General features: G+C 39.5%; 1 protein-coding gene across 1 annotated transcript in view; it reads right to left on the minus strand.

Annotated features, from left to right (window-relative positions):
* Positions 1 to 11,463, minus strand: part of WNK1 (WNK lysine deficient protein kinase 1) — a 107,691-nt gene that overhangs the window by 39,172 nt on the left and 57,056 nt on the right. Inside the window, 8 exon segments of the mRNA XM_009332893.1 lie at positions 914 to 1,030; positions 1,032 to 1,088; positions 1,090 to 1,137; positions 1,139 to 1,171; positions 4,237 to 4,424; positions 5,551 to 5,887; positions 6,109 to 6,328; positions 7,739 to 7,827. Coding sequence (XP_009331168.1) covers positions 914 to 1,030; positions 1,032 to 1,088; positions 1,090 to 1,137; positions 1,139 to 1,171; positions 4,237 to 4,424; positions 5,551 to 5,887; positions 6,109 to 6,328; positions 7,739 to 7,827 — 1,089 coding nt within the window.

The following is an 11,463-nucleotide window of genomic DNA, read 5'->3' on the forward strand; positions in this document are numbered from 1 at the left end:
AACTTTGTAATTCCACATTTTTTCATCTCTGCCTACCGTATGCTGAGAGACAAAGAATTATCAACCCTAAAGGGAAAAAAAATTGCAAGAGTCAGTAGCAAATGTACTGTCTTTAAGACAGATCCCATGTGTGACTTTTGCAAGTTGCTGTTTCCACATTGTTCTGTTTCTCCCCAGCCCCTTTTTTCTGGAAAAGCAGCAGCAAATTTCCATATTGACCAACACTAACAAGAAGGTCCTACAGGATGAAGAACTCTTCCTAAATTTTGAAAACTAGTTCCACATACTTCAGTTAGAGAATTGTTTCTCAAAATTTGTTTCATGTAAATCGAAGCCCAAAACTGGAAACGGACTACCTCCTGTCCTGCAAGCTATCTTGCATCTAACCTTCCGAGAAACACGAAACAATGGCTTCTTCCCATCAGGAAGCAGCTGAAGTGTCATTTCTGATTAAAACTTACGGAAAAATCCTCAAAAGTATTCATACTCTGAATTTCTAGTATCACTACCACAGCTAACCAAACCTTTTAGAATAACCAGCCACAACAACCAAGCTTTAAAAGCTGGTTGTTTTGTGCAGGGCTTAATTAACATTCAATGCTTGCTTAGAATTTGGAAAATAAAAAGCTGGTCTTCTGACTTAAGGGGATAAGAACTAGTTTTCCCTTTACCTTCTGTGGTATAACTGGGTGATTAACATTTATACTACCCTAAAATACAAAAAACAAGCGGTCAGCCACTGTTTGATAACGTTTAAGTGTACTGCTTCCCAAAAAAGATCAACGTTCCAGCAGCACAGTATAAGGAATAGGGAATCAGCTCTTCATTTTCTCATTTTGAAAACGCCCAAAGTCCAGGATGTATTTAATGATAACTTATCTTACTGTGCCAGGAGGCAAATGGTAACACATACAGGACTGACAGAGAGGGAGGGCAGGCTGGAGCGTCGATGCTTGCGTGGAGAGGCAGAGTGCATGGGCAGGACACTTTCCAGGGCTTTAGAAAGCTTTTCTGCAAAGGTTTCTTCAGGGACAGTCCGAAGGCAGAAAGGAGAAAGAGGTGCAGACAGCGCTGGTGGTGGGGTGCAAGGAGCACTGAGAGGGATGCAGGACATAGAGGGAAGAGCAGGAAGGTGGGGGACACAAACTGACATGCTACGACCACGTTGAGGCTAAAGGAGGAAAACAAAAGTTAAGAATTGAACACTTCAAAAAATGAAAAACAAAACCAGCAAAAACTATAATGAGGTAGAAAAGAAATGCAGACGCACAATGAGAGGCCCAATACTGACTACTATGTGTGCAAGAAGATATGAGAAATGCTGAATGAATGCCAACACACACTGGGAACAGGCTATGTGCACCTCTGAGGACCCAAGTTTGCCTTAGGTTACTGAGCAGTGCAAAGAGTTCCCTAGTACCCTTACAAGGCATGTGGAAGGCAGAGCAGACAGGAGAGAATATTTTCTCTGCGGCCACTGATGCAGCCCATACTGCATGTACTCACAGCATCTGGTAGTCTGACAAATAGAAAAACTTAAACAGATACTGATGACCTTTCAAACGTTCATTCTTAGTTTAGAGAGTGGATGTGTGTTTACACATATCACCTCACCAGTCTCTCTGCATGGGCACCTCCCTGCCTGCATTAAGTGGACTAACTGTATGCAGCTGGCTCTTTATTAACTAAAACATTACCATAAAAATTTAAACATTACACATTCTACAACATGATTTGTGGAAAAAAGTTGGTTTAATGTGTGGAAAATTCAGTAAAATTAGTCTTAGACAAGCATTTTCCAGATGCTGGGCCAATAAAAGCACCAGGATCTTGTAATCGTGCCACAATCCAGAAGGCCATAGGTCAAAATCCAACCAAATTGGAAGAACCAGTATTAGGGAGTTTGGGTTCGGTTTTGGGGGGTTTTTTTGTTATTGCTTTTTTGGTGTTTTGTTATATTTTCAGTGAATATAAAGAGGCAGTCTTCAACTGCAAGTTTTCCTTCTCTAATGGTATATGCCTCTTATGGGTGTAATCCACAATTTCTTAACATAACTGAAACCATATACAGACCTCCAGGGAAAAAAACTCAAGATATCCAGTGGAGATTAAAGATTTCTCATGTGAGAAATCTTGCTAGACTGCTCAAAAATTTGGGAGAGACATAAGGGAACTCAAAGGGTTAAATAAATACTTCACCCATAATCTTCACCTGTTCCAAGGCAGGACTAGTTATATATGTCATTCCTGACTCCAATTTATCTAACCTGTTCAGAAACATCTCCAGTTATGAAGACTGCAGCACTTAACCGTCCTTGTTGGTTAGGAAAAAACCTTCCCAAACAATAATTCCATTATGCAATTTAGGCTTATTATTTCTTATTCTATCTGACAACAATGTTGTCATATGATTAGCCTCCTCCTATTTTACAGCAGCCTTTACAGCTTTCTCTCTCCTCAAGCTCATCCTCCATAGGTTCAGCTTAACTCTTTCAGTCTTCCCACATAAACTATGTTTTCTGTACTTCTGGTGGTTTTTTTTTTCCTCGCTCTCCTTTGAATTCTCTCCCAATTCACCCTCAAATTCGCTCAAGCAGGGTGGCCAGGATAGACTTACCAGTGGCCAAGAGCAGAAGAATTACTTCACATAACATGATGTTTACCTTTTTCACAACAACATGATGTTTTTGACCATGTCCAGCTTGCGGTCCAATGTAATTCCTGACTTTTTTGGCAGAATTGCTGCCTAGTCAGTTGTTGCTCATCCTGTACTTGTGTAGCCGATTATTGCTGTTTAAACATGAACCTTGTTCTTGTCCTGATTGAACTGCATTCTATTTCTTTTTAAGGCCATTTCTCCAGTTGTCAATATAATTTTGTCATTCTGTCTTCCCAACAAACTGTTAGTAGTTCCTGTAGCATTCTACTCCATTCTGTCAACCTCCTGGTACCACTAGTCATCATCATAGAGCATGAGCACATTTTAGCAGTGAACTAAGCAGCTTGACTATACCTCTGTCGTATGCTTGTTCTCCCATCCCCTCTCAAGTTTATGGTCTTTCAACCTGGAAGCTGGCCATCCCAAAACAGTGAAATGGCTTCTGGTCCAATATATGCCCACACACCAAAATATGGCTTACCCAGAACAAGAGCTTAGAGGGTTTAAAAACTCGTTTGATCAAGGACTAGCAGTACCACAAGCTTCAGGTTAAGAGCCTTTGAAAAAGATGGGGATACTTTGCTTGTGAGTGAAACCAGCATGTTTTCCAAAAAGCTAGTAGCACCAACGATTCTGTAATAAAGCCTACAACCACAGGTACCAAAAAAAAATTGAGGACCCTCAGAGTCTTAAGTGTCACAACTTCTCCCTTATGATATTACTACATTATACCATGATGTCTCTGCCTCAGGCTTAGATTTTTATTTTGTGTAAAAAAAAACAAGCAACAAGGGAAGCACTGAAGACAATGTAACAGTAGCAGAAGTTCTACTCCAGAGTTAGAATAGATTTCTGCGTACTCTCATACTCGGACCTAAAAACATACCAAGAAAAAAAAAAACACAAAATAAAAGGGCAACACAAATGAACATAGTAGGAAAAGTATTTGTGCCCAATGCAGACTTTCAAGGGAAAAGGAATACACACGGCAACTGATGAGCAAATCAACACAAGCTAGAAATAAAACTGGGAACAAGGGTATGGGGTCTTTTCAGTCTGGAGTTCCCACATGCAGCATTCTATAACAAAAAAAATCTTACCTGCAGAATCTGTAATCAAAGCCTCACAGAACACACACAGCAATTTCATACTTATACAGTAACTCAAATTATTCTAATCCCTTCTTCAAATCAAACCAACAGCTTGATCCCTGGTAACTTCATATACACATACACACGTCACCTTCCCAAGTGAGATTAAATGCTTACTTTCATGAGATAGTCTTGTTCTGAGGATGTTACTTCCATCCATAAAAAAACCCTAACCTATCATTCTGCTTAAGTGCACTCAAGAGTAAATAAAAACTTTAGAGACAAATACGCCCTTGCACTTCTCCCCCCGCCCAGACTCAGTCACCTTGCAAAAACAGCCCCTTTACTACTCCCATGCAGAATTTGTATCACAGGCAAAACAAAACATACATGGAACATTGCCTGGCAGACTTTCCTCTCACCTTTCAAGAGAAATACAAAATTAAATAATTCCATGCATTTGCAATACTGTAAGTTCTGACTTACCGCTGCAGGTGGCTGATATCCTCCGTGCTGCTGCGACTGCACTTGGCCAACTGAAGCTGCATATCCCTGGACTGCAGCTGTTGAGATTGACTGGTCATGCTGGGAACCATACGACACCGTCTGTTGACTGCTCACACATGATTCGGTATAAACAGATGACCCCTGGCCACTGTCAACTGTCCCATCAGCTGCAGAAGTTAAAGATAAAAATCCGCATTTCAAGAACTGTAGTCTGGATTCACAACTTTAAAGACATTCTAATCAATCAAGTATTAGACTGATGTTTGTACCATGTCACATGGACCTTATCAGCATTTTACCTCTTGCAATATTTAAGCTGGTTAAAAAAAGTTTTTTTTCTTCCTCAGTACAGTAATTCCTTACCAGTATGCCTTCCCCTAACCTCTGGAAAGAAATCACTAGTTTTAGGAGTTCTTCGGGAAGGTACTTAATAGTAAACTATGCTTCCTATAAAAGACTAGACTAGAAATAGAAACTTAAATTCCACATTGTTATGAATGATCTTTCAGGGTTTTTTAATTATTATTTTTATTTATTTAATTTTACACAGACATATAAAAGAGGTCTGTTGTGCTTGCTGGCAGATGCACCTGATGTAGGCATAGTAGAGAACTTAAAATCCCTATTGCCTAAAGAGCAGATAGCAATTTGCTTTCTAACTTCAGCATTCTAATATGGAAGTTCTCATCTACCATCATTATTCAAATACTGATTCAAATGTTGGGATGGCAGAAGAGGAAAAGTTGGGAGTATTAATTAATCTTTTCATGAATAGGGTGTAAAACAGATAATGAAACCTTTTTTTCAGAAAGCAAATTATGAGCTCAACTGCTTGTACATTAATCTCATTTCCACCTTAAACATAAGTTAACAAGGATTCAAATGAGTGTTTCTAATAGCTCTAACTGCGCAGGTGCAAGAGTATACAGCCTTCTGCAGGGCCAGAATATACTGTCCCTACAGGAGGGCCGCAAAAACTAGGACGTGTTCATGCTTCAGGTGCCCCAGTTCATTTAGTGTATTAACTTGAAACAAAGGAAAGTGATTTTGTGCTAAGACACTGGACCGTGAATTGTGCCAAGACTTGGCTCAGCCAATGCACAGGAATGCATCTTATTTTGCCGTGCTTTCTAGCGACCTAATGTTCTTCAGCAGACCGCGATGGCAGACAGCAACATCGTAAGATATTTACTGCTATACCCACCAAAAGTTTAAGGCTCTAAGGGGGGTGGGGGTGGGGTGTGGAACTGTGTAAGTGCAAGAGTTCCTAAATAAACCAACTGACACACTTACAAAGAATAGATATACTGGGTTGCTGGAACTGCAGTTGTTGGTGTTGATCAGCTTCTGGTTCTTCAGGCTCCACTTGTGTAGAAACCGATGCTGAAGTAGTGGGGACAGGAGTAGTACCAGTGACAGATAGGGGATGCTTTGACCCTGCATGGGAAGCACTTGATGGCTGCTGTTGCTCCAGCTGCTGCTTCTGACTACCTTCTTCCTGAAGTTTCTTCTCCTGTTCTTCTCGCACCAACTGACGCTGCTCTCGCTTTCGCTTAATCAAAGATACCCTGTCCTTGATAGCTTTCGCCATTGTCTTGTGATCCCCTTCACAGACATAGCCAGATTCCACCTGAAGGAGGATATATTCACAGAATTCAGACTGTCATAGACAGCCACTGTTGTAGTGCTACAATATAAGCTACCGCTCTCTGGCACTAACTTCTCATTCACAAACTTCTGAAGCTCTTATTTCTAGATGGTAACAACAGCAAATACAGAGGCTGACAGACTACATTTCCCTGTCAGAGAACGCCAGTACTTCCGACGCTTTGTAAGACCACCAACACTCACCATTTCCTGTGCTACATCCTCTGGGACATCTCTCTCCAAGTCAAAGGAAAACTCTATTGCCTCATTATCTTTATATTTGCCCTTGAGTTTTTTGATGTCTTCAATTCGCAGCCAGAGTTTAATGGCAATTTTTTCTCCATCATCTTCCTCTGCTAGTTCTACCCGGACTCCAGTCTCTTCTTGGAAGAAAGCATGATTCAAGAGGTCCTTAATAGCATATCTAGCACATTGGGAAAGAATGTAGAAAGCACACACAGTTATTAGGTTTTCATAAAATATTAAGGAATATCCTTGCCTGATGATCCCCCCCAATGATTATTCTCTACATTTCATGCTTCTCCCATGAGTTATTTGACAGCTCATCATTCAAATTTCTATTTAAAAGCATGATGGAGAAACAAAATGCAACAATGCTACAGAAAATTTAAAAAAAACCAACACAACACAATTGGTCAGCAGAAGTACCAACAGATTTAAGCCAACTGAACAGGATATATATTAACTAAAATAATAAGAAACCTTGAAGAAACTGTTTGGTTTTATTGAACATTAAGATCCAACACACAACCCTTAGTCCCCAAATCAATACAGTAGTCCACGTATGTATTTCAGTCTATTTCAAGATCTTATCAAAAGCCTCATCTAGTAAATTCAGCACTAGGTAAGCACCATATGATTCCTTTCATATTTTGTACTAGTTTGAACCACTTCAACTTGCATTCTGTTTGACACAATTAGAAGCTGTCCTGAAGGTACAAAAAAGATCTATGTTCATATACGCACAGCATTAACAGTAGTAATCTAAAAGTTAACTGCTTAAACTAAATGGCAAGAAATAAGTGATGTGCAGCCACAAAATTAACTTAAAATGGGAAAAAATACATAATTGTTTAAAACTAAGAAAAAGAACAGAAGTTAAAAATACACAGCAATGCCATCAGATGTAAAACTTTAACAAGAGTTAATAGAAGGGGATGAATAAACATTCATGAAGTGACAAAACTAGTTCTGAACAGAATAGCAGGAGGCTAGGAGGGCTGAAGCACTTTTAAATCAGACATTCAGCAAGCAACAACTATGTAAAAGCAGAAAACAAAACAAACCCCACAAATAAGTCAGAGCAGTTACAGATTTCCTGTACTGGTATAAGTCAATCACTTCAAGTAGAAGTCATCTTGCTGAAAATGTGGATGAAAACGAGCAGCAAGAATTTAAAAAACAGAAAGAGCCCTAAAAATAATCAGCCATAAAATGCCAACAAAATCAAAGGGACAGGAAAACCAAAGGATTACAGAATAACAAACCAACCAAAGAATCCAAATACCTGGGAACCCAGAAGGACTGTCCTCTGCTATTTTTCTGACTAGGTCAAAGTTTTAATAAAAGCAGTAGAATTTCTTGAATAAACTGACATGGATGGTTACTATAGCACTTGCGCTTTTCCTGACACTGTTCATTCTCCAAAACAATAATTGCATAAGAATCTACCAAAGAATAGAAGCTGCAGAAGTAATACTGCCTTCCCAAATTTCATCAGAACACAGAAGACCCCAGGAACTAACTTGATCTGGTATTATCACAAATAAAAGACTCGGCAAGTAATACCTCTATATGAAAAGAAAGTACTTACCTTTCGCCTTTGTTTTGCCGAATGCATCCCTCAATTATCTCCTTCACTTCAGGGATTGCTACTTTATCAAAGCTGGCTGGCTTGACACCCTGGAACATACAAGTTAACAACAGAGAAACTGGAAGGCCCGCTTGATTTAAGTCTTGATTGTGTTTACAGACTGACTATTTTTACTCAATAGATAACTGGCCTGAATTCCCCACTAGTGCAAATTATAGAGAAATCTGACCCCAATCTTACTGTTCATCTGTTTGTTAGTGACTTTTGCAAACATTTTCTCCCCCACTATTTCTCAGCTACACTTCCATAACAGAAGGCTTTCGTAGTTAGGTTCTCAGTTATAACAGGAGAACTGTTTAGATTCCATGGAAGTTATGCTGGTTAGAGGTGAGTACACAGACGGGACTGAGAACGGAAGGAAATGTTTCCTATGTAACACTAATGCACGAACCCACATGATTAATTTAACAGTCTTCAAAGGATTCTGCTGCTTCCCAGAATGTTTCCAACATGCCATTATATGAAGTAATTTTGGCATAGTTTGACTTTACACAAAAAACCCTCGCCCAGAATGATCTGACTGGATCATTAAATAACTTGTCTTTTTTTTTTTTTTTTTTTTTGAAGAAAGAAAAGGAAAAAAAATACTTTCCTGTATCTTAGCTCTCCCCAGAAGACTGACTATACTCAAACCACACTCCTGCATCACCTGCTGTTGTGAGTTCAGGAAAATGAGCTTAGCAATACAGGCCTTTACAAAAGCCCTTCAACAACACACGGCAATCCTTTCTCCAATACATGCTAAAGCCATTGGGGGAGAGCAAAATAAAATCTAAACATGATCAGCTACTTAAATCAGAAAAGCAAATAGGCTATGAGATATGACCATCTGGGAATTCTGCAAAACATTGCAGGCAGGGAGCCAAACTTCATCACTTAATCATGGCCAGAAGCTCTATTTTGAGGGCAATTGTCCACAACAGCAAAATTTGGCATTCAATTTTACTTGATTCAGCCTTTAGCTTCAAACTCTGTTTTTAAGACAGCAGAATGAGAGAGGATGAAGAAATCCTGTTCAAATTCTATTATATGAAGAGCCCACATTTTCAAGCCAAACAATCCTGAAGTCATACACTTGATACATCTGACCCTGTGTCACTGGTAAATCACAACAAAAAGTGAAAACCACTGAATCTAAAGTACAGAAATAAATGAAGTAGTAGTACAGGCATCATGATCCATGTCATAACCAGAAAGTGCTTCTCCCAATATCCTATATGATATTGCTTCCCACCAAATGGGGACATCAAGACATGACCCTTCCCCCTTCCTCTATTGTCAGTGGGAAACAAGTCTTGAAACAGAAAGGTTCAAGTCTCTGAACCAGAGCCTTTGCGACTACAGACCTTCATTTAACTGAACAGAGAATTAATACGATAATAATTTCCAACTACATTTAGATACTTCTTTTTAGCTTTGGCCAGACATGGCAGTATATTGACTTCAAATGTTCACACCCTAAAATATTCTCTACCACACTCTTCCAGGAGAGGGCACAATCAACATCAACTTTAACAAATGCAAACACAAGAGAGAAGCACAAGAACTCAGTCTTTCAGTGGACAATCATGCTATTTGTCACTACGTTTTACAAAGGTGTTTTATCTGGAATTTTTAAAAGGACAAAAAAACCCAGACTATAGAAAGACACAGTTTTTCACTTGATAAAAACTTCCTGTTATAACAGCATTCTGGTTATCTATTTCTTTGCTCTAAAATTTGCTCTTATGAAATTCTAGCAATTGAAATTCACAGAACTGAAGAGTATATTGTGACTAGAATAAGCCCCGACACACAGTCTGTCAGCGAACATTAATGTAATGCTTTTAAAACCTTCACTGAACATTAAGACTTTTGGAGATCAATGCCTCAGCTGATAAGACACCAGACCGAAGTTTGGATGAGTAAGTTTAATATTGTAACCAGGTCATATCACAAATCTCCAGCTCCCTAGCAGGACACTGCAGAGCCCTACACTCTACAGGGTTTTATAAAACTAGTTTCAGTGTTTACTACTGGCATCAAGTACCTGCTTACGTGTGTCTCTGCTCATATAGCAGACTAGTCAGACACCCCTGCCTTTAATTATGACCAACCTTAAAACGCTCCCAGAAGTTCAGGTTCATATACGTAGAGAGAGATGCTTCTATACATAATTAAATGCTCTCCTATATAAACATACATAACCTATGCAATAATTATTCAACTGCTTATTGTATATATTTGTATCTAAATTTGCTCAAGTTTAACACATCTAAGTCTCCTAAATAGCTTAAGCCCCAGATAGCAGCAGCCTGCATGTATGTTCATTTACACTGTGGCAGCAAAAGGAAGATGTCAGATCTGTGACAATCTCCTTTCAGAAAAAATAAAAGCTAAGTTGAGTAAGACAACTGGCACAGCAAAATATTAACATAACGAAGCCAGAAGATGGAGTTTTCTTGTTACCTATTTTACCACACACTCTGTTCTTGCACAAAGCCTGAAAAGGTAAAGCTAAGAACGGATTTTAAAATCAGCAATTCAGTCTGCTACCCTGTGTTTCTCTATCCTGAAAGAAATTAAATACCTGTCCAAAATCTTCAGGCCCTTCCACGAGGGCCGTTTTACAATGCCCCATTTTGTGAACTCCAAGCCAAGAGTTAGTTAAAAAGAGAAGCTCCCTCCAGCCTCCTCCAGCATAGCTTCTATGTTCCTAACTGCTCCTCAGAAAATCTGAGAGAACCTCACACTAGGGCCTAAAACCAACAGAGGATTCTGTGTTCAAGCAGCTACCTATTTCTCAGTTTGTTCCACAGTCCATAAGAAGGGTTGCCTAAGCCTAGTCTACAGTGCTGGCCAAACACCCCTTACGCTGAAGTTCAGGCCAGGTAAGTACCATCAGCTTTTAAAAACTTTTTTTTTTTTTAACTCCTCCAAGCAGTAGGGGAAGTGTCAAACTATTTTACATAACAAGACAGAGGATACTATGAATGATAAAAGTCAATATATCAGCGAACCTTTTTCTACCCAGAGCTGCCTATACACCTTAATCTGACATCACAGAGAAACCAAAGGGGGGCCAGGCCCTGCAAGTCACATAACCTTGATGTGTCCTTAAAAGCGCATGAGCTGTGCAGCCAAGCATACGCTCATTAGTTTCTGAACCCAAAGGCACTCAAGTACATGCTAAGCCATTCAGCATTTCCTGGTTTTCACCACACTTACAGCAAGATGGTCACATTCTCATATGCCTCTCCTGGTCCCCAAACTCCTTAGAAGAATCACAGGACAACTCAAATCTTGTAATCTACTAGTCCTATTCCCCAGTGGCAGTTTAATAAAAACTAAATACCCAAATCTCACTAGCAATTTTTTCTGAGTTTGCTAAAGAAATAGAAGGAAGAGCTCTTGCAGAGAAAAAAAGTGTAGATAGTTATAACAGGCATACATGAAAGAGTCATCAACATTTTCTCAAGCTACCATCTAAAATAGCAGGAACTGGCAGTGCTGCTGAAAGCAACGCTCTCCTGTTCTCCACCTCCCATTCCCACACCTGTGTCATTTCCTCCCTTTTGCCAGCACACACATCTATACAACTGCATAACAACACAGATCACGGTCAGACTTGAAACAAATCAAACCAAAACAGCCTGCAGCAGTTTCCAGTGAAATGAAGCCCCCCA

Source organism: Pygoscelis adeliae, unplaced genomic scaffold, assembly GCF_000699105.1.
Source record: "Pygoscelis adeliae isolate BGI_AS28 unplaced genomic scaffold, ASM69910v1 Scaffold38, whole genome shotgun sequence".
Classification (NCBI taxonomy): Eukaryota; Metazoa; Chordata; class Aves; order Sphenisciformes; family Spheniscidae; genus Pygoscelis; species Pygoscelis adeliae.